Source organism: Crinia signifera, chromosome 6 (genome assembly GCF_055691185.1).
Source record: "Crinia signifera chromosome 6, ASM5569118v1, whole genome shotgun sequence".
Classification (NCBI taxonomy): Eukaryota; Metazoa; Chordata; class Amphibia; order Anura; family Myobatrachidae; genus Crinia; species Crinia signifera.
Window position 1 is genome coordinate 14,506,315 of NC_139222.1, and position 24,954 is coordinate 14,531,268.

Genomic DNA, 24,954 nt, shown 5'->3' on the forward strand with positions numbered 1-24,954 from the left:
ATCTCATACATCAGCGCCTATTATACTCCTGCTCTCCCCCACCACATCATGTCACTGTGTGTTACCAGCCCAGAGATCTGACCAGTCTCCTCCACACACTCTGGTGTATCTCATACATCAGGATCCATCAGCCCCTATTATACTGCTCTCCCCTCACATCGTGTCACTGTGTTTTGCCAGCCCAGAGATCTGACTGGTACACAGCAACTCGGCAAAGTTGTAGTCAGGAATAAACCAGGGTCTGCTATGTGGTAACTCAGCAGAACTGTAGTCAGGAATAAGGCAGGGCCTGGTATGCGGTAAATCAGCAGAGCTGTAGTACAGAATAAGCCAGGGTCCGGTACAGCAGAGCTGTAGTCAGGAATAAGCCAGGGTATGGTATTTGGTAACTCAGCAGAGCTGTAATCAGCCAGGGCATGGTATGGAGTAACTCAGAAGAGCTGTAGTCAGGAATAAGCCAGGGTATGGTATATGGTGTCACAGCAGAGCTGTAGTCAGGAATAAGACAGGGTCTGGTATGGAGTAACTCAGAAGAGCTGTAGTCAGGAATAAGCCAGGGTATGGTACATGGTATCACAGCAGAGCTGTAGTCAGGAATAAGACAGGGTCTGGTATGGAGTAACTCAGAAGAGCTGTAGTCAGGAATAAGCCAGGGTATGGTACGTGGTAACTCAGAAGAGCTGTAGTCAGGAATAAGCCAGGGTATGGTATGTGGTATCACAGCAGAGCTGTAGTCAGGAATAAGCCAGGGTCTGGTACGTGGTAACTCAGCAGAGCTGTAGTCAGGAATAAGCCAGGGTCTGGTATGTGGTAACTCAGCAGAGCTGTAGACAGGAAGATCTGGTGCATGAAGAAATCTCTCAGGAATCCATGCTCTTTCTTCAGGATTGTAGCCTTTTTAATGGACTAAGAAAAGGGGAGTTATGGTAAAACCTACCTTCGGTTACCTCTTTTTCTTCAGGGTTCCTGTGTCCCACAGGGATCAGGGTTGTAGGTGGATCCAGAGGACCGGGCACCAACTCTCCGAAACCTTCAGGCTTCCCATCATGCTTGGCTCCTCTCCCCTATAACTCCACCTCCATGCTAGGTTGAGTCAGTTTATTAACAAAGCCCAACAGGAAGCAGAAGAGGACAGAAGACAATATAAAGGCATGGTATATATTCACTCATACAGGAGATTTGGGTAACTGAAGACAGAAAGCTAGGATTGTTCTTCTTAATTATCCAAAATCTATTAGGGACCCAACTCCTGAGAGGGCTAGAGAAGGTTCATATTCCAGGCAGACAGCCACTCCGTATATCACCTACATTGAAGGTATTGGGGACGGGACCAAATTCACCCCGCTACGAACGGTAATGGTAATCTGTGCTAAACAGGGGGTCAAAAGTAAAAAGTTGACAGACCATAAACAAACTCATGGGGACCTTGTGGAATTCAATCTTTTTTATTTCAATAAAACTTTAATGAAACGGTTTAAAGACAAAAATTTTTTTTACATATTTCATTTCAAGAGACTATTTTCCCCCCCAACACATGAATATTCATGAAGAGATACAACTACTTTACACATTACAGATACAATACACATTACACAAGATACGCAATGTTTTTCATGTAGAGTCACGCACACAGTGGCCGATACTGTATATGTTACTCAGGTAACCTCTGCTACGGTCTGCCAAGGCTCCCCCCCCTCTGCATGCATGTTGAAGATGGAACAGACGTTGCACAATTATGGTGAAGATACCTCCTCCAGTGATGTCATATACAAGTGATGTCATATACATCCCAACTAGCAATATTCCAATTCTTTATCACTGCTTACACATTAATCCGTGAACAATTTTACCCCAACAATGTGGGTTCCTGATCACTGGCGTTTGTGGGCAGAGCATTTAGGGGACCGGGACTGATTTTCAGTTGCCGCCAAGTACGTCTTGGGCAACGCTCAGACCGCACACACTGGGGGAAATCATTTCATAGTGAGGTTTGCACCTATCCCCCGGGCTGTGATGGTTCGCAGACTTGAGGGTGGGATTACACTAAATCAGGCTGGACGATCAGATCTGAAGAACCCCAATGTTACAAAAAATATATATATAATGCGAACGCTAGATATAGGAAGGTAATATTTATGACAGTAACATATGCAGTACATGTTACACTTTTAAAAAGAACTTCATAGCTCCATATTTGCTTACCCTATAGAAATAGACAGCATTCTCTTATTCTGGACACAAATATCCACTTGGTGTTAATAATGCAATGTCCCACAAGATCTTATTATGGTCATTTTCCTCAATTAGATCCTGCAATTGGCTTCTCACATGTGTGAGATCTCTCGTGCGAAACAAGGTATGATTTCCGTGTAAAACCTTTCCCACACCCGGTACACGAAAACGGTTTCTCACCTGTGTGAGATCTCTCGTGTGAGACAAGATACCGTTTCTGTGCAAAACATTTCCCACACGTAGTACATGAAAACAGTTTCTCACCTGTGTGAGATCTCTCGTGGAAAGCAAGTTCCGATTTCCGTCTATAACAATTCCCACACTGAGTACACGAAAATTGTTTCTCCCCTGTGTGAGTTCTCTCGTGCTCAATAAGGGCTGATTTATTCATAAAACATTTCCCACACTCAACACATGAAAATGGCTTCTCCCCTGTGTGGCTTCTCTTGTGTACGACAAGAATGGACTTGTCTGAAAAACATTTCCCGCACTCGGCGCATGAATATGGCTTCTCCCCTGTGTGAGTTCTCCGATGTGTAACAAGAATAGACTTGTCTGAAAAACATTTCCCACACTCTGAGCATGGGAATGGTTTCTCACCAGTGTGAATTCGCTCATGCAATATGAGAGATGCTTTTGAAGTTAAACATTTCCCACACTCAGAACATATATATTTCTTCTCGCCTGTGTGACTACTCTGATGTTCAACAAGTGCTGACTTATTTGTAAAACATTTTACACACTCAGAACATGAAAATGGCTTCTCACCTGTGTGACTTCTCTGATGTACAACAAGTCTTGCTTTCTGTGTAAAACATTTCCCACACTCAGAACATGAAAAAGGCTTCACACCTGTGTGAGATCTCTGATGAATAGCCAGAGCAGACTTGTCACTTAGACATTTGCCACACTCAGAACATGAAAAGGTCTTGTCACCTGTGTGAATTCTCTCGTGTCTAACAAGATGTGATTTGCTTGAAAAACTTTTCCTACACTCAGAACATGCAAATGGTTTCTCACCTGTGTGAATTCGCTCATGTTGGACGAAAGAAGTTTTATGTATAAAACTTTTCCCACACTCTGAACATGAATATCTGTTCTCGCCTGTGTGAGTTCTCTGATGTACAGAAAGATGTGATTTTACTCGGAAACATTTTTCACACTCCGAACATGGAAATGGCTTCTCACCTGTGTGATGTTGCTTATGTAGAACGAGATGTGCTTTCTGTGTAAAACATTTCCCACACTCAGCACATGTAAATGGTTTCTCACCTGTGTGAATTCTCTCATGCAGAAGAAGACTTGTTTTTCTTTTGAAACATTTCTCACACTCGGCACATGAAAATGGCTTCACATCAGAGTGAGTTGTTTCATGTTTAACAAGATTTGCTTTGAGTGCAAAACATTTCCCGCATTTAGGACACCGAAATGGTTTCTCACCCGTGTGAGTTCTCTCATGTAGAACCAGAGCTGATTTGTGTTCAAAACATTTCTCACACTGAGAACACGAGAGTCGCTTCTCACGTTTCTTTGGCTTGCGGCGAATAACCTTTGAGCGACCAGAAGACATATCTGCAAGGCGACGTACTAAATTAGGGTAAAAGGATTTTTCTCCTGGAGAATCTCTTGTGATATCTTCTGTTTATTCTGGAAATAAATTGATCTTCTGTTCTATTCTTCTGATACAGTAGAAATCTTCTTTTACATCCATCTGCTGGAAATACAAAAAATAAAAGAAACAAAAAATTAGAAAAAAAGACACTGGCTCTCTGAGGACCTGTGCTACACAGCGATTTCCCAATTGAGTTATATTGGAGACAGAAGTTTACAGCCAATATACTGGTGTCAAAAGTGATTCATGACCTTTCACCATCTTTTTGGAGTTTTGTGTGCACTATTTGTAAAAATCGGCGGCCCAGAAAATACCTGTCGCATTTAAAAACTACAGTATCAAAAACTTGTTTTGACATCATCATTTCCACTTCTACCAGAGGATTTAGTACCTCTAGAGATTTGTTGATTGCCCCTGATGAAGTCCTGAGGGACGAAACGCGTTGGGCTGCGGATTGATCTTTCGCATGACACCTGTGAAAACGCTGATGAATTTGGAAAAAATGTAATAAATGTCAATTTGTTTTTACAAATTTTCGATTCATTTGAGTTCAAAAGTATAAGTACCGGTGTTATAGCGCAACTCTATCCTTTGTATGTGTGTGTGTGTGTATATATATATATATATATATATATATATATATATATATATATACATATACATATACACATATACACATTCAATAATAAATTGATGCGCAAAAGTCCTTAGTAATTTAAAAGTCCATCCCTTTTCATCCAGAATTTCTGGGATTAGTCTGGTGCTGCTCGACTCCAAACAGGGTATGCCCAACCCCCACCAGTAACATGTACACTGGTGGAGACAGGAGAGGGGGTCTTGAAAAAGGCCTTGCATAAGGCCGAAACGTTGACCATCCTACCCACTGTTATGTGAACTGTTGCTGTGGTATGTATATTAAAATCCACAAAGCATGAAAAAAGAAGTCCGGTGAGTGCGTCTATTTTCTGAATACATTGGATCTGTGGGAATTCCCATTTGGGTTTGCCTTCTGGACTGAGACACCCCGGCAGGTGAAGTTAAGGAGGAGTGTGCGGTCTTATTTGTGGCAAATATATATATATATATATATATACACATATACACATTCAATAATAAATTGATGCGCAAAAGTCCTTAGTAATTTAAAAGTCCATCCCTTTTCATCCAGAATTTCTGGGATTAGTCTGGTGCTGCTCGACTCCAAACAGGGTATGCCCAACCCCCACCAGTAACATGTAGAAACAAAAAGAAGAATGAGCGCACAATGAGCAGATAATATATCAATTCTTTTTACTCAAGAGATAAAGCTCACATACAGTTTAAAACTTAACAGCGTGGGACAGCTCACGGGGTACAGGCGGAAACACAGGCGTATCAACCGGATGAAACCACGGCAGCAGCGTCTCCACGATCCAGGCGAAGGGACTCGGACACAGCACATCAGAGAAGCCACACCCCAACGCGTTTTGTCATCTAGGACTTCGTCAGGAGGCCTGTCCATTGGTAAGTATAGCAGGGTTTATTTATGCTGTCCATTTATAATTAAACGTCTACAGCTCAAATGAAATAATGTGTTGCTAAAGATGTTTTAAATGGAGAAATTGAGTCGGCTGAAGCAGACACAATTAATTTCTCCGTATATGATATATATACACACACACACACATGCCAATGATGACACCTCTTTCCTGGCCTGTAGTAGCAAAGATGTAACTTGCTCTGAATGACCTTCCTCTTTTAACAGCTTCCTCTCAATTTCCAAGCCTTTAGAGATAATATCTCTGGATTTGGATGATTCACCGGCCCTTGAAAAAAGGAGGTTTGGAATGACTGGAAGAGTTAATGGCTCTTGTATTGCCAGTTTCAGAACTGTTGCAAACCAGGAAATTCTCGGCCAGAAAGGAAGTATCATTATGACCGTTACCTCTTCCTGTATTATTTTCATTTTCTTTCCCTGGCACATGGACTGCTGTGAGAGATTGAATATTCTCTTCTGCCCACGTCAGTATGTTTGACATTACTGAAATCAATGCCCTGCTCCTTGTGCCGCCTTAGTGTGATACCACCATCATGTTGTCTGAGAAGATTCTTAGGTGTTTCTTTCTGATTCTGTGTTTCAGACCCATCATAGTTCTCCAAACTGCCTCCGCCTCTCTCCAGTTTGAGGACCTTCGACTTTCCACTTCTGTCCATGACCCCTGGATAGTTTGGTCTTCCATATGGGCTCCCCATCCTAGAGCACTTGCGTCCGTTGTAACTACAAGAAACTGAGGGAGATTTAAGGATACTGCCTTGTCCTCCATCTCTTGATCTGTCCACCATAGCAGCGAATTCTTCACCGATACTTCCAGTCTGGAAACTTTTGGCCATTTTCTTTTTATAAAGGCAAGCAACGCCCACTGAAATTTTCTCAGTCTCCAATGGGCCCACGGAATGGTACCGATGGCAGACATCATCATACCCAGAAGTTGAAGACACATTCTTAACTGTGTGGATTCCATCTCCATAATATCCTCTGCCAGAGCCCTGATTTTCTGACATCTTTCTCCTGACAGACGGATCTCGAATTTTCTTGAGTCTATCAAGACCCCTAGGAACTGGATTGATCTGGTTGAAATTAGTTGACTTTTTTGAAAGTTTATTACCCATCCGAGATTCTGAAGCATGTTCATCACTATCTCTAGATCCTTCAGGACCTTGTCCCTTGATAAAGCCGCTATCAGCAAGTCGTCTAGATAAGGCCAAATATGAATCTTCTTCCTTCTTAGAACAGCAATGATCGTGACTAGTACTTTCGTAAATACTCGAGGAGACGTGGCTAGCCCGAAGGGCAGGCATGTAAATTGGAAATGTTCCTTCAGTACAAAGAATCTCAGATACTTCCTGTCCTGGATCTTGAAGGAAGTAATCCAAGGAGAAACTCCAGGGAAAAAGATAAGGCGCTTGACAAGAGTTGTCCCTCTAGGAGTTAGCAGCTGCTCAAAAAGGGGGGATAGTCAGTCCCCACCAAAAAGATAGACAACGACACCAATCACGCTCAAGGCGTGTGAGCAGCGCTAAGTAAATGTTGGGCACACAGTAGTTTGGTACAATATATAATTTTACTGTATAAAAACAACAAATAATAAATCACAATGAAATTCACAATAAAAACAATGGTATATAAACTGCTCTTTACAACACAGGAAATGAATAGGTTGAGTATGTAGGGACCACAGGGGGGAGCACTGGAAGCAAGATGCGGGGATGGGGAGATTGGTTGGAAAGTGGAATCACAGGTAAGTGCACTTTACCGATTGATCGGAGGTCTGGATGTCCAAAGGTTCCACTTAGATGGTGGTGGCAAGGTCCTCACAGTGGTGTGCAGTTTTTGGCACCCTTTGGAGAAGGAACAGCTTCCGCTTTGTTTGGTACCCCTCGTCTGTTGGATGGAGGGGGTAGGGGAGAGATGGATTATCCCCAGAAGATCCCAAAAGCGGTGTCCGCCGATTAGACCAGGGCCACGTGGAGTGGTGGTGTCTGCTCACTAAACAGTGTCCTCCTGTTTAGCAAGATGGAATATTGCCAATAGATGTTTCTGGGAGGTGCAGTGTCCACCAGACCAAAGGCAGAGGGTTCCTGGGGGAGGAAGAAGTGATTTGAGTCCGTGGGTGGTATTCTTGGGGCAAATGAAACCAATGGAACCAATTCAGGTGTAAGGGTCCACAAATGGGGTCCTGTGGGTGAAGAGCAAGCAATCCACCTAACGCGTTTCACTGCCAACTGCAGCTTTATCAAAGGTGTTTCAGATTGTCGCTGTCTATGCCGAGTTAAAAAATGGACATATTCATTACAGAATCTGGAATTATTCAGGATGCAATTCTCACCTTCTGGAGATGTGCACTGGTAAGAGACTCTGGGCAGCGTCTCCCTGAAACGAAGACGGGCAGGGAGACGCTGCTCAGCCGCCGTGTAACTGGGATGCGTGTGACACGCACACGCGTCCCAGTCCCTATCGCCGGCGCACGCCACATTTGGGCCTTCATTCTGGTTGAGTCGGTCCCCGGCGTGTTCGCCGACGCAGTACTCGGACCTGGACGCTGCTAGTCTAAGTCAGCTCAGACTGACAGATTTGCGAGCAAGGTAGAAATCATTGTATGGTTGGCGGCCATCCAATGATTTCGGCCCCGCACACTACCCTGCCAATGGATGTTTGTGCAAAACCTCCATTTGCAGTGCGGCGGGGATATTTGCAAGGTGGCGGCTAGGCGGTAGCGTCGTTCAAAGACCGCCTTAGTTTCCCCAGCAACACACAGAAACGTTCAGAGATCTTGGTAACGTATATTTGCAAATATATGGGAAGCCCCCAAGCCAATCGTCAAGGCTTCTCTGAGTATTGGGGGTCCCTATTGCTATATCTAGGTTCAGGGTGTGACACCCCAAAAGTCAGCATAAGCCTTAAAAACAGCAAAGCAGCACACCAGTGAAAATTATAGTGTTAATGTTAACAAGCCGAAGCTATGACAGATAGTGCTATAAAAATGATGAAGGGAATAAAAAAATATATGAAGAAATTAGGAGTAAAAGATAAGTGTTAATAGAACGTAATACTGTGCTACCTCAGAACCATCCCGCCACACCAATCCAGGGGCACCGCACCCCACACCCATCGTAACCCCAATGTGGGTGTGCCTGACCAGATTATGCCATAGTTTGGTTTTTCTTACATTATGATTGTCTGATAGTGAGTTAGGTGGGAAGCCAATCAGGTGTTATTACCACATCCCATGGTAGAGATCAGCCCTAATACAAGGTGGTCCATAAGCTTGGAAACACCCTAATAAAATGTTTAATCCAGTGTCTGCACATATGATCTGGGAGCGGGGGAGAACCGTTCAGGGTAAGTCATGTTGACGACAGACAACAATGGTGAGGATCCTTGATGATAGCACAGTCCAGAACTGAACACAGTATCTAAATGAGGCCGTACCAATGACCTATACAGAACTGGGCACAGTATCTAGATGAGGCTGCACCAGTGACCTATACAGAACCGGGCACATTATCTAGATGAGGTCGTACCAATGACCTTTACAGAACTGGGCACAGTATTCTAGATAAGGCCGTACCAGGGACCTATACAGAACTGGACACAGTATTCTAGATGAGGCCGTACCAATGACCTATATAGAACCGGGCACAGTATTCTAGATGAGGCCGTACCAATGACCTATACAGAACTGGGCACAGTATTCTAGATGAGGCCGCACCAGTGACATATACAGAACTGGGCTCAGTATCTAGATGAGGTTGTACCAGTGACCTATACAGAACCGGGCACAGTATCTAGATGAGGTCGTACCAATGACCTATACAGAACCGGGCACAGTATCTAGATGAGGTCGTACCAATGACCTATACAGAACTGGACACAGTTTCTAGATGAGGCCTTACCAATGACCCATACAGAACTGGGCACAGTATTCTAGATGAGGCCGTATCAATGATCTATACAGAACTGGGCACAGTATTCTAGATGAGGTCGTACCAATGACCTATACAGAACTGGGCACAGTATTCTAGATAAGGCCGTACCAATGGCCTATACAGAACCGGGCACAGTATTCTAGATGAGGCCGTACCAATGATCTATACAGAACCGGGCACAGTATTCTAGATGAGGTCGTACCAATGACCTATACAGAACCGGGCACAGTATCTAGATGAGGTCGTACCAGTGACCTATACAGAACTGGACACAGTTTCTAGATGAGGCCTTACCAATGACCTATACAGAACTGGACACAGTTTCTAGATGAGGCCTTACCAATGACCTATACAGAACTGGACACAGTATTCTAGATGAGGCCGCACCAGTGACATATACAGAACTGGGCTCAGTATCTAGATGAGGTCGTACCAGTGACCTATACAGAACCGGGCACAGTATCTAGATGAGGTCGTACCAATGACCTATACAGAACTGGGCACAGTATCTAGATGAGGCTGCACCAGTGACCTATACAGAACTGGGCACAGTACCTAGATGAGGTCGTACCAATGACCTATACAGAACTGGGCACAGTATTCTAGATGAGGCCGCACCAATGACCTATACAGAACTGGGCTCAGTATCTAGATGAGGTCGTACCAATGACCTATACAGAACTGGGCACAGTATCTAGATGAGGCCACACCAGTGACCTATACAGAACTGGGCACAGTATCTAGATGAGGCCGTGCCAGTGACCTATACAGAACTGGGCACAGTACCTAGATGAGGTTGTACCAATGACCTATACAGAACTGGGCACAGTATTCTAGATGAGGCCGCACCAATGACCTATACAGAACTGGGCTCAGTATCTAGATGAGGTCGTACCAATGACCTATACAGAATTGGGCACAGTATCTAGATGAGGCCACACCAGTGACCTATACAGAACTGGGCACAGTACTCTAGATGAGGCCACACCAGTGACCTATACAGAACTGGACACAGTACTCTAGATGAGGTCGTATCAATGACCTATACAGAACTGGACACAGTATCTAGATGAGGTCGTACCAATGACCTATACAGAACTGGGCACAGTATCTAGATGAGGCCGCACCAGTGACCTATACAGAACTGGACACAGTATCTAGATGAGGCCATACCAGTGACCTATACAGAACTGGGCACAGTATCTAGATGAGGTCGTATCAATGACCTATACAGAACTGGGCACAGTATGTAGATGAGGCCACACCAGTGACCTATACAGAACTGGGCACAGTATGTAGATGAGGCCACACCAGTGACCTATACAGAACTGGACACAGTATCTAGATGAGGCCGCACCAGTGACCTATACAGAACTAGACACAGTATGTAGATGAGGCTGCACTAGTGACCCATACAGAACTGGGCACAGTATCTAGATGAGGTCGTATCAATGACCTATACAGAACTGGGCACAGTATGTAGATGAGGTCGTATCAATGACCTATACAGAACTGGGCACAGTATGTAGATGAGGCCACACCAGTGACCTATACAGAACTGGGCACAGTATCTAGATGAGGTCGTATCAATGACCTATACAGAACTGGGCACAGTATGTAGATGAGGTCGTATCAATGACCTATACAGAACTGGGCACAGTATGTAGATGAGGCCGCACCAGTGACCTATACAGAACCGGGCACAGTATCTAGATGAGGCCGCACCAGTGACCTATACAGAACTGGACACAGTACTCTAGATGAGGTTGCACCAAATGACCTATACAATGGCATTATTACTTCTTTCTTTCTACTGCTGATTCCTCTCCCTACGAAACCAAGCATCTGACTTTCCTTCTTCATTGCTTTGTTACATTGCCTACATAATTTATCTATCATTTGTTTTACCCATGCAAAAAGGCATACTATGCCTTTAGTACCATTTGCAATGTCACCAATAAAGATATCAAAAGCACTGGTCGAAGTATAGATCCCTGGGGTACTTCACTTGTAACCTTTTCTTCCACAGAATGCACTCCATTTACTGCAACTCTGTTTTCTATCCTGGTGTCAAAAGCTATATATAGGGCACCCCATTTATCTATTACTTTAATCATCAAGTCAAGAAAATGCAATAAAGTTTATTTGACATGATCTCCGCTGAGTAAATCCATGTTGTTTAGGATCCTGTAAATTGCTGGGTCTGAAATAACCTAAAACTCTTTATTTTAATAATGTTTCCATCAATTTCCCTACTTCTTATTTAAGGCTCACTGGTCGGTAGATCCTTGCCGCCACTTTTGTGCAGTGGTACTACATTTGCGCTTTTCCAGTCATTTGAAATTACTCCTGTAGCTAGTAACTAGAGTATGAGATATACCAGTGAGTGTAGGGAGGAGACTGGCCAAAACTCTGGGCTGGTATCAAATAGTGACATAATGTGAGGTAGAAAGCAAGAGTAGATTAGGGGCTCCTACATGAGAGATAGACAGCGACATCCTGACACCTTATAGGAACCTGACAAACACAATGATTATACAGTCATAACCCAGACACATCCCCCGGTGTTACTGTATAACGTCCTATTCCTAGCAGGCACCTTTCCGGTCACATCCCCCAAACTTACTGTATAAAGACCCATTTCTATCAGTCTCCTCTCTGGTCACATCCCCCGGTGTTACTGTATAATGTCCCATTCCCAGCAGTCACCTCTCCATTCACAGACCCCGGTGCTACTGTATAATGTCCCATTCCCAGAAGTCACCTCTTCACAAAGCAGGATGATCTCATTGGTGACTACCAGGATCTTCAGTCCCTTGCTCCTGTTAAACACACATTTGTCTGCTTTGTAGATGCCTTCTTCCCCGTGTGTCGACAAAACTGTCAATGAAAAGGTGAAAGAAAATAAATCTAGTATCACTGTACTGTCCCCTCTCCCCTATATAATAATACCACAAATCAGCGTGTGCCGGGAGCTGTGTTATCCCCATCATATATCGCTGTACCGCCCCCTCTCCCTATATAATAATACCACATATCAGCGTGTGCCGGGAGCTGTGTTATCCCCCATCATATATCACTGTACCGTCCCCTCTCCCCTATATAATAATACCACATATCAGCGTGTGCAGGGAGCTGTCTTATCCCCCATCATATATCGCTGTACCGTCCCCTCTCCCCTATATAATAACACCACATATCAGCGTGTGCCGGGAGCTGTGTTATCCCCATCATATATCACTGTACCGTCCCCTCTCCCCTATATAATAATACCACATATCAGCGTGTGCCGGGAGCTGCGTTATCCCCATCATATATCACTGTACCGTCCCCTCTCCCCTATATAATAATACCACATATCAGTGTGTGCCGGGAGCTGTGTTATCCCATTATATATCGCTGTACCGTCCCCTCTCCCCTATATAATAATACCACATATCAGCGTGTGCCGGGAGCTGTGTTATCCCCCATCATATATCACTGTACCGTCCCCTCTCCCCTATATAATAACACCACATATCAGCCTGTGCAGGGAGCTGTGTTATCCCATCATATATCACTGTACCGTCCCCTCTCCCCTATATAATAATACCACATATCAGCGTGTGCCGGGAGCTGTGTTATCCCCATCATATATCACTGTACCGTCCCCTATATAATAATACCACATATCAGCGTGTGCCGGGAGCTGTGTTTTCCCCATCATATATCGCTGTACCGTCCCCTCTCCCCTATATAATAATACCACATATCAGCGTGTGCCGGGAGCTGTGTTATCCCCATCCTATATCGCTGTACCGTCCCCTCTCCCCTATATAATATTACCACATATCAGCGTGTGCCGGGAGCTGCGTTATCCCATCATATATCGCTGTACCGTCCCCTCTCCCCTATATAATAACACCACATATCAGCGTGTGCCGGGAGCTGCGTTATCCCATCATATATCGCTGTACCGTCCCCTCTCCCCTATATAATAACACCACATATCAGCGTGTGCCGGGAGCTGTGTTATCCCCATCATATATCACTGTACCGTCCCCTCTCCCCTATATAATAATACCACATATCAGCGTGTGCCGGGAGCTGTGTTATCCCCCATCATATATCGCTGTACCGTCCCCTCTCCCCTATATAATAACACCACATATCAGCCTGTGCAGGGAGCTGTGTTATCCCATCATATATCGCTGTACCGTCCCCTCTCCCCTATATAATAACACCACATATCAGCGTGTGCCGGGAGCTGTGTTATCCCCATCATATATCGCTGTACCGTCCCCTCTCCCCTATATAATAATACCACATATCAGCGTGTGCCGGGAGCCATGTTATCCCCATCATATATCACTGTACCGTCCCCTCTCCCCTATATAATAATACCACATATCAGCGTGTGCCGGGAGCTGTGTTATCCCCATCATATGTCACTGTACCGTCCCCTCTCCCCTATATAATAATACCACATATCAGCGTGTGCCGGGAGCTGTGTTATCCCCATCATATATCGCTGTACCGTCCCCTCTCCCCTATATAATAACACCACATATCAGCGTGTGCCGGGAGCTGCGTTATCCCCATCATATATCACTGTACCGTCCCCTCTCCCCTATATAATAATACCACATATCAGCGTGTGCCGGGGAGCTGTGTTATCCCCCATCATATATCGCTGTACCGTCCCCTCTCCCCTATATAATAATACCACATATCAGCGTGTGCCGGGAGCTGTGTTATCCCCATCCTATATCACTGTACCGTCCCCTCTCCCCTATATAATATTACCACATATCAGCGTGTGCCGGGAGCTGCGTTATCCCATCATATATCGCTGTACCGTCCCCTCTCCCCTATATAATAACACCACATATCAGCATGTGCCGGGAGCTGTGTTATCCCATCATATATCGCTGTACCGTCCCCTCTCCCCTATATAATAATACCACATATCAGCGTGTGCCGGGAGCTGTGTTATCCCCCATCATATATCACTGTACCGTCCCCTCTCCCCTATATAATAACACCACATATCAGCCTGTGCAGGGAGCTGTGTTATCCCATCATATATCACTGTACCGTCCCCTCTCCCCTATATAATAATACCACATATCAGCGTGTGCCGGGAGCTGTGTTATCCCCATCATATATCACTGTACCGTCCCCTATATAATAATACCACATATCAGCGTGTGCCGGGAGCTGTGTTTTCCCCATCATATATCGCTGTACCGTCCCCTCTCCCCTATATAATAATACCACATATCAGCGTGTGCCGGGAGCTGTGTTATCCCCATCCTATATCGCTGTACCGTCCCCTCTCCCCTATATAATATTACCACATATCAGCGTGTGCCGGGAGCTGCGTTATCCCATCATATATCGCTGTACCGTCCCCTCTCCCCTATATAATAACACCACATATCAGCGTGTGCCGGGAGCTGCGTTATCCCATCATATATCGCTGTACCGTCCCCTCTCCCCTATATAATAACACCACATATCAGCGTGTGCCGGGAGCTGTGTTATCCCCATCATATATCACTGTACCGTCCCCTCTCCCCTATATAATAATACCACATATCAGCGTGTGCCGGGAGCTGTGTTATCCCCCATCATATATCGCTGTACCGTCCCCTCTCCCCTATATAATAACACCACATATCAGCCTGTGCAGGGAGCTGTGTTATCCCATCATATATCACTGTACCGTCCCCTCTCCCCTATATAATAATACCACATATCAGCGTGTGCCGGGAGCTGTGTTATCCCCATCATATATCGCTGTACCATCCCCTCTCCCCTATATAATAACACCACATATCAGCGTGTGCCGGGAGCTGTGTTATCCCCATCATATATCACTGTACCGTCCCCTCTCCCCTATATAATAACACCACATATCAGCGTGTGCCGGGAGCTGTGTTATCCCCATCATATATCGCTGTACCGTCCCCTCTCCCCTATATAATAACACCACATATCAGCGTGTGCCGGGAGCGGTGTTATCCCCATCATATATCGCTGTACCGTCCCCTCTCCCCTATATAATAATACCACATATCAGCGTGTGCCGGGAGCTGTGTTATCCCCATCATATATCGCTGTACCGTCCCCTCTCCCCTATATAATAACACCACATATCAGCGTGTGCCGGGAGCTGTGTTATCCCCATCATATATCGCTGTACCGTCCCCTCTCCCCTATATAATAATACCACATATCAGCGTGTGCCGGGAGCTGTGTTATCCCCATCATATATCGCTGTACCGTCCCCTCTCCCCTATATAATAACACCACATATCAGCGTGTGCCGGGAGCTGTGTTATCCCCATCATATATCGCTGTACCGTCCCCTCTCCCCTATATAATAATACCACATATCAGCGTGTGCCGGGAGCTGTGTTATCCCCATCATATATCGCTGTACCGTCCCCTCTCCCCTATATAATAACACCACATATCAGCGTGTGCCGGGAGCTGTGTTATCCCCCATCATATATCGCTGTACCGTCCCCTCTCCCCTATATAATAATACCACATATCAGCGTGTGCCGGGAGCTGTGTTATCCCCCATCATATATCGCTGTACCGTCCCCTCTCCCCTATATAATAATACCACATATCAGCGTGTGCCGGGAGCTGTGTTATCCCATCATATATCGCTGTACCGTCCCCTCTCCCCTATATAATAACACCACATATCAGCGTGTGCCGGGAGCTGTGTTATCCCCATCATATATCGCTGTACCGTCCCCTCTCCCCTATATAATAATACCACATATCAGCGTGTGCCGGGAGCTGCGTTATCCCCATCATATATCACTGTACCGTCCCCTCTCCCCTATATAATAATACCACATATCAGCGTGTGCCGGGAGCTGCGTTATCCCCATCATATATCACTGTACCGTCCCCTCTCCCCTATATAATAATACCACATATCAGCGTGTGCCGGGAGCTGTGTTATCCCCATCATATATCGCTGTACCGTCCCCTCTCCCCTATATAATAATACCACATATCAGCGTGTGCCGGGAGCTGTGTTATCCCCATCATATATCGCTGTACCGTCCCCTCTCCCCTATATAATAATACCACATATCAGCGTGTGCCGGGAGCTGTGTTATCCCCATCATATATCGCTGTACCGTCCCCTCTCCCCTATATAATAATACCACATATCAGCGTGTGCCGGGATCTGTGTTATCCCCATCATATATCGCTGTACCGTCCCCTCTCCCCTATATAATAACACCACATATCAGCGTGTGCCGGGAGCTGTGTTATCCCCATCATATATCGCTGTACCGTCCCCTCTCCCCTATATAATAACACCACATATCAGCGTGTGCCGGGAGCTGTGTTATCCCCATCATATATCGCTGTACCGTCCCCTCTCCCCTATATAATAATACCACATATCAGCGTGTGCCGGGAGCTGTGTTATCCCCATCATATATCACTGTACCGTCCCCTCTCCCCTATATAATAATACCACATATCAGCGTGTGCCGGGAGCTGTGTTATCCCCCATCATATATCACTGTACCGTCCCCTCTCCCCTATATAATAACACCACATATCAGCCTGTGCAGGGAGCTGTGTTATCCCATCATATATCACTGTACCGTCCCCTCTCCCCTATATAATAATACCACATATCAGCGTGTGCCGGGAGCTGTGTTATCCCCATCATATATCACTGCACCGTCCCCTATATAATAATACCACATATCAGCGTGTGCCGGGAGCTGTGTTATCCCCATCATATATCGCTGTACCATCCCCTCTCCCCTATATAATAACACCACATATCAGCGTGTGCCGGGAGCTGTGTTATCCCATCATATATCACTGTACCGTCCCCTCTCCCCTATATAATAACACCACATATCAGCGTGTGCCGGGAGCTGTGTTATCCCCATCATATATCGCTGTACCGTCCCCTCTCCCCTATATAATAACACCACATATCAGCGTGTGCCGGGAGCGGTGTTATCCCCATCATATATCGCTGTACCGTCCCCTCTCCCCTATATAATAATACCACATATCAGCGTGTGCCGGGAGCTGTGTTTTCCCCATCATATATCGCTGTACCGTCCCCTCTCCCCTATATAATAATACCACATATCAGCGTGTGCCGGGAGCTGTGTTATCCCCCATCCTATATCGCTGTACCGTCCCCTCTCCCCTATATAATAATACCACATATCAGCGTGTGCCGGGAGCTGCGTTATCCCCATCCTATATCGCTGTACCGTCCCCTCTCCCCTATATAATATTACCACATATCAGCGTGTGCCGGGAGCTGCGTTATCCCCATCCTATATCGCTGTACCGTCCCCTCTCCCCTATATAATATTACCACATATCAGCGTGTGCCGGGAGCTGTGTTATCCCATCATATATCACTGTACCGTCCCCTCTCCCCTATATAATAATACCACATATCAGCGTGTGCCGGGAGCTGTGTTATCCCCATCATATATCGCTGTACCATCCCCTCTCCCCTATATAATAACACCACATATCAGCATGTGCCGGGAGCTGTGTTATCCCATCATATATCACTGTACCGTCCCCTCTCCCCTATATAATAATACCACATATCAGCGTGTGCCGGGAGCTGCGTTATCCCCATCATATATCACTGTACCGTCCCCTCTCCCCTATATAATAATACCACATATCAGCGTGTGCCGGGAGCTGCGTTATCCCCATCATATATCACTGTACCGTCCCCTCTCCCCTATATAATAATACCACATATCAGCGTGTGCCGGGAGCTGTGTTATCCCATCATATATCGCTGTACCGTCCCCTCTCCCCTATATAATAACACCACATATCAGCGTGTGCCGGGAGCTGTGTTATCCCCATCATATATCGCTGTACCGTCCCCTCTCCCCTATATAATAATACCACATATCAGCGTGTGCCGGGAGCTGTGTTATCCCCCATCATATATCGCTGTACCGTCCCCTCTCCCCTATATAATAATACCACATATCAGCGTGTGCCGGGAGCTGTGTTATCCCCCATCATATATCGCTGTACCGTCCCCTCTCCCCTATATAATAATACCACATATCAGCGTGTGCCGGGAGCTGTGTTATCCCCCATCATATATCGCTGTACCGTCCCCTCTCCCCTATAAAATAATACCACATATCAGCGTGTGCCGGGAGCTGTGTTATCCCCCATCATATATCGCTGTACCGTCCCCTCTCCCCTATATAATAATACCACATATCAGCGTGTGCCGGGAGCTGTGTTATCCCCCATCATATATCGCTGTACCGTCCCCTCTCCCCTATATAATAATACCACATATCAGCGTGTGCCGGGAGCTGTGTTATCCCATCATATATCGCTGTACCGTCCCCTCTCCCCTATATAATAACACCACATATCAGCGTGTGCCGGGAGCTGTGTTATCCCCCATCATATATCGCTGTACCGTCCCCTCTCCCCTATATAATAATACCACATATCAGCGTGTGCCGGGAGCTGTGTTATCCCCATCATATATCACTGTACCGTCCCCTCTCCCCTATATAATAATACCACATATCAGCGTGTGCCGGGAGCTGCGTTATCCCCATCATATATCACTGTACCGTCCCCTCTCCCCTATATAATAATACCACATATCAGCGTGTGCCGGGAGCTGTGTTATCCCATCATATATCGCTGTACCGTCCCCTCTCCCCTATATAATAACACCACATATCAGCGTGTGCCGGGAGCTGTGTTATCCCCATCATATATCGCTGTACCGTCCCCTCTCCCCTATATAATAATACCACATATCAGCATGTGCCGGGAGCCATGTTATCCCATCATATATCACTGTACCGTCCCCTCTCCCCTATATAATAACACCACATATCAGCGTGTGCCGGGAGCTGTTATCCCCATCATATATCACTGTACCGTCCCCTCTCCCCTATATAATAATACCACATATCAGCGTGTGCCGGGAGCTGTGTTATCCCCATCATATGTCACTGTACCGTCCCCTCTCCCCTATATAATAATACCACATATCAGCGTGTGCCGGGAGCTGTGTTATCCCCATCATATATCGCTGTACCGTCCCCTCTCCCCTATATAATAACACCACATATCAGCGTGTGCCGGGAGCTGCGTTATCCCCATCATATATCACTGTACCGTCCCCTCTCCCCTATATAATAATACCACATATCAGCGTGTGCAGGGGAGCTGTGTTATCCCCCATCATATATCGCTGTACCGTCCCCTCTCCCCTATATAATAATGCGTGTGCCGGGAGCTGCGTTATCCCCATCATATATCACTGTACCGTCCCCTCTCCCCTATATAATAATACCACATATCAGCGTGTGCCGGGAGCTGTGTTATCCCCCATCATATATCACTGTACCGTCCCCTCTCCCCTATATAATAATACCACATATCAGCGTGTGCCGGGAGCTGTTATCCCCCATCATATATCACTGTACCGTCCCCTCTCCCCTATATAATAACACCACATATCAGCGTGTGCCGGGAGCTGTGTTATCCCCATCATATATCGCTGTACCGTCCCCTCTCCCCTATATAATAATACCACATATCAGCGTGTGCCGGGAGCTGTGTTATCCCCCATCATATATCGCTGTACCGTCCCCTCTCCCCTATATAATAATACCACATATCAGCGTGTGCCGGGAGCTGTGTTATCCCCCATCATATATCGCTGTACCGTCCCCTCTCCCCTATAAAATAATACCACATATCAGCGTGTGCCGGGAGCTGTGTTATCCCCCATCATATATCGCTGTACCGTCCCCTCTCCCCTATATAATAATACCACATATCAGCGTGTGCCGGGAGCTGTGTTATCCCATCATATATCGCTGTACCGTCCCCTCTCCCCTATATAATAACACCACATATCAGCGTGTGCCGGGAGCTGTGTTATCCCCCATCATATATCGCTGTACCGTCCCCTCTCCCCTATATAATAATACCACATATCAGCGTGTGCCGGGAGCTGTGTTATCCCCATCATATATCACTGTACCGTCCCCTCTCCCCTATATAATAATACCACATATCAGCGTGTGCCGGGAGCTGCGTTATCCCCATCATATATCACTGTACCGTCCCCTCTCCCCTATATAATAATACCACATATCAGCGTGTGCCGGGAGCTGTGTTATCCCATCATATATCGCTGTACCGTCCCCTCTCCCCTATATAATAACACCACATATCAGCGTGTGCCGGGAGCTGTGTTATCCCCATCATATATCGCTGTACCGTCCCCTCTCCCCTATATAATAATACCACATATCAGCATGTGCCGGGAGCCATGTTATCCCATCATATATCACTGTACCGTCCCCTCTCCCCTATATAATAACACCACATATCAGCGTGTGCCGGGAGCTGTTATCCCCATCATATATCACTGTACCGTCCCCTCTCCCCTATATAATAATACCACATATCAGCGTGTGCCGGGAGCTGTGTTATCCCCATCATATGTCACTGTACCGTCCCCTCTCCCCTATATAATAATACCACATATCAGCGTGTGCCGGGAGCTGTGTTATCCCCCATCATATATCACTGTACCGTCCCCTCTCCCCTATATAATAATACCACATATCAGCGTGTGCCGGGGGCTGTGTCATCCCCATCATATATCACTGTACCGTCCCCTCTCCCCTATATAATAATACCACATATCAGCGTGTGCCGGGAGCTGTGTTATCCCCATCATATATCGCCGTACCGTCCCCTCTCCCCTATATAATAATACCACATATCAGCGTGTGCCGGGAGCTGTGTTATCCCCATCCTATATCACTGTACCGTCCCCTCTCCCCTATATAATAACACCACATATCAGCCTGTGCCGGGAGCTGTGTTATCCCCATCATATATCGCTGTACCGTCCCCTCTCCCCTATATAATAACACCACATATCAGCGTGTGCCGGGAGCTGTGTTATCCCCATCATATATCACTGTACCGTCCCCTCTCCCCTATATAATAACACCACATATCAGCCTGTGCCGGGAGCTGTGTTATCCCCATCATATATCGCTGTACCGTCCCCTCTCCCCTATATAATAATACCACATATCAGCGTGTGCCGGGAGCTGTGTTATCCCCATCATATATCGCTGTACCGTCCCCTCTCCCCTATATAATAATACCACATATCAGCGTGTGCCGGGAGCTGTGTTATCCCCCATCATATATCACTGTACCGTCCCCTCTCCCCTATATAATAATACCACATATCAGCGTGTGCCGGGAGCTGTGTTATCCCCATCATATGTCACTGTACCGTCCCCTCTCCCCTATATAATAACACCACATATCAGCGTGTGCCGGGGAGCTGTGTTATCCCCCATCATATATCACTGTACCGTCCCCTCTCCCCTATATAATAATACCACATATCAGCGTGTGCCGGGAGCTGCGTTATCCCCATCATATATCACTGTACCGTCCCCTCTCCCCTATATAATAACACCACATATCAGCGTGTGCCGGGGAGCTGTGTTATCCCCCATCATATATCACTGTACCGTCCCCTCTCCCCTATATAATAATACCACATATCAGCGTGTGCCGGGAGCTGTGTTATCCCCATCATATATCACTGTACCGTCCCCTCTCCCCTATATAATAATACCACATATCAGCGAGTGCCGGGAGCGGTGTTATCCCCCATCATATATCGCTGTACCGTCCCCTCTCCCCTATATAATAACATAATGAGCTGCGGACATAGTTACCGCTGTATAAGGCCCGTATGTAGGTAGTAATTCAATAGATGCTTATGAGTTTATCCCGCCCATCGCGCCGCCTGAAGACCATCTCCGTGATTTGATAGGCTCTTTTTCACGTCAATCAAAATATAGATTGGTTTTGTGTGTATGGGAGGAGCCGGCTAGTCAGCCGGGACGTAAGATTGGCCGACGCGTGTGGAGTGGGAGGACACAGCTTTGTGATGGGCGTGGCTACCAACGTGACTCGTCGCTCAAATAACGCGAGATCTGCTCATAAACTATGTTCTTTGAAATGCAACATGTCTTTAATGCAGGAGTTCGTCGGCCATCTTGTTGTTGTCTATACCTTGTTCTGACGCCCAATAACAGGCAGAGCGTCGGCCATTTTTTTGTGGTCTAAACCCCGTTCTAGCGCCTAATTTCCCAGAAGAGACTAGTGTTAACGGCGGAAAGAGAGAGAGAGGAGCAGTTGTGTGTACGCAAGCAGGTAATTACAGTATATTCATTATTATTATACATTATTGGCTGAGTATGCTGCACTACAAGGGCACCAAGCACTGTTTACTTGTTTTCATGCAGGTGGAGCAGCCTGTGGTGCCACAGTATTGTAATACAGACCCAGGCTGAATTAACAGGATAAAAAGGTGGGTACATGCTATTCTTATACATCTGATCGAGCAGACTCTTGTACTGTTAAAGGCTCCTCTAGGATTGAGTAAAATATCTGGAACAATTTGCCTCACTGCAGTGCTCCCTGCATCCTACCGATGAAAGGGTCTGTCCTGGCCTTTGCGGATGGATGGGTGTTGCCTGGGCAATTAACTGGGCGCTGACAAGGGCTGTGCTGTGAAGCGGCTACTTATACCCCTTTCACACCAGAAAATGCAGGGACCCACCCGGGAATATGGCCCAGGGATCATGCCGGGCCATTCCCGGGTTGGCCCCTTTCACATTAGAGAAATCCCTGCATTTTCTGGTGTGTGAAGGGGGCGGGGAGGAGGCGTCGGGATGGTGGTGAGTACTCACCCCGGTTGCTGGTCCTCGGTGCAGGCCGGGGATCCACACAGGCGGCGGGCGCAGATGACAGGTCAGACAGCGGTAGGGTGACCAACTCATCCCTTTAATCCGGGAAAAATATTAATTACACAGGTTCTGTGGCTGGCTTTCACCTAGTTTTAAACTGCCACACCTCAAAACTCCATTTCATCTGGTTTTAAACTGCCACAGAACCTGTGTAATTAATATGTGTCCTGGATTAAAGGGATGAGTTGGTCACCCTAGACAGCGGGTGCAGATGACGCAGCTCTCCGGCGGCAGTGAGGGTGCCGGAGAGCTGCGTCATCTTCATCCGCCGCTGTCCTGTCATTTGCGCCTGCCACCTGTGTGGATTCCCGGCCTGACAGCACACGAGGACCGGCATCGCGGGTAAATACCCCCTAGCCCTTTCACACCAGCCAGGTCCCCGGGTTTAACCCGGGAACAACCCTGCTCCATAGCAGGGTTGAAATCCCGGCAATTTTACACACCAACGCTTGTCGCAGGTTTTTCCCGGACCCAACTTGGGAAATTTGGCTGGTGTGAAAGGCGTATTAGGGGAAAGAGCAATCCCTCTGACAATATACAAGAAACAGAAGTAGCGCTAATACACCAATGAGCTACTTAAAAATAAATGGGGTAGTTTAATAATTAAAACACATAAAATCAACTGATAACTTTGTACCACCTCTGGAAATGAACACATAGGATCCGTTCCTACAGACAGAATTTAAGTCCACATGAAACTCCAGTATGACCGTCCCTCTACGCGTTTCACTGTAGCCAGGTACAGCGTTATCAAAGATGTCACACCTCTGATAAAACTGTACCTGGCTACAGTGAAACGCGTCAGTCCTAAAGACTCTGGACACCTATTGAACACCTCACTATGGCCCTTATTCTGATCGGTGCGGCCGGATCCGAATATGCGGCCAGCACCGTGCGTCCTTAACCCCGCCTTCCATACGGATCGCCAACTCCGTCCGTACGAACGGACCGCACGTGTATTTCTCATGAATACACCTCCTCCATCTCAGGGAACCTCCCCCATCATTCGATGGTCGCAGAACATCGAATGCAGGGCCGAGTGGCCAGGCAGCTCCCACAACCTCAGACCACACGGGCATTTCTCCGTGCAAAAGCAGGGATCTGGGCGGGCAGCTGACATCCGGCAATGTCATATGTCCGCCCCCTACACGTGCGTCACGGCCGCATTACCATACGTACGCCCAGCGTTTGGATGGGAACGCCCATGAAACGCGGGGTGTAAACATATGGTAATGAGCCCAAACAGCCCTTCACGCCCCTCTCCTCCCCCTGTTCGTAGTGTACACATTTCATGCGGAATGTGGCCGTGCGTCCCGCTCGCACATGCGCAGAGACGCCTCTGCACATGCGCAGACACAAAACATCGGCGGCACGAACGCACGCGGATATTACCGCACCAACCAGAATAAGGGCCTATATTCCATTTGGACCCTGACCAGCCGCCCACCTAAAGACCTTTTCTACACCTCTTGTTGCTCCAACTTTTCTGACTCTCAACAAACACCACCAATATGGAGGATACTGCTACTATGCATTCCAAATTGGAATAATTCCCCAAGTGTTCGATCTGTGGTAACTATATATCCACTCATAGGGCAGTATTCAATGCTCTTCATTCGCTGCTTTTTTTCGGTGAACAGGGCTGATTTTGGGCGAAATGGCAAATTATTTCGCCGAAAATGATGTTCACCGTATTCAACGCTCACTGTTCGCCAAAAGCGAACGGCGAATGTCGGCCAGTTTGACGCTTATGCGCTGTAGTATTTCTATGGGGATTTTTGC

At 46.6% G+C, this 24,954-nt stretch overlaps 1 protein-coding gene across 7 annotated transcripts; it reads right to left on the reverse strand.

Moving 5' to 3' along the window:
• Positions 1-1,464: 1,464 nt before the first annotated feature.
• On the reverse strand, positions 1,465-22,238 carry LOC146010092 (uncharacterized). 7 transcript variants are annotated; one of them, XM_083151000.1, is made up of 4 exons: positions 22,096-22,238; positions 12,075-12,190; positions 7,138-7,462; positions 1,465-3,943 (listed from the first exon to the last, which is right to left on the reverse strand). In XM_083151000.1, exon 4 carries the CDS (start codon positions 3,800-3,802, stop codon positions 2,300-2,302), a length of 1,503 nt encoding a protein of 500 aa, XP_083007126.1. In that variant the 5' UTR covers positions 3,803-3,943; positions 7,138-7,462; positions 12,075-12,190; positions 22,096-22,238; the 3' UTR covers positions 1,465-2,299. The 7 variants fall into 7 exon arrangements, with proteins under 7 accessions (XP_083007126.1, XP_083007125.1, XP_083007127.1 ...); XM_083150999.1 differs by having other exon boundaries at positions 1,465-3,946; XM_083151001.1 differs by lacking the exon at positions 7,138-7,462.
• Between the last annotated feature and the right edge of the window lie 2,716 nt (positions 22,239-24,954).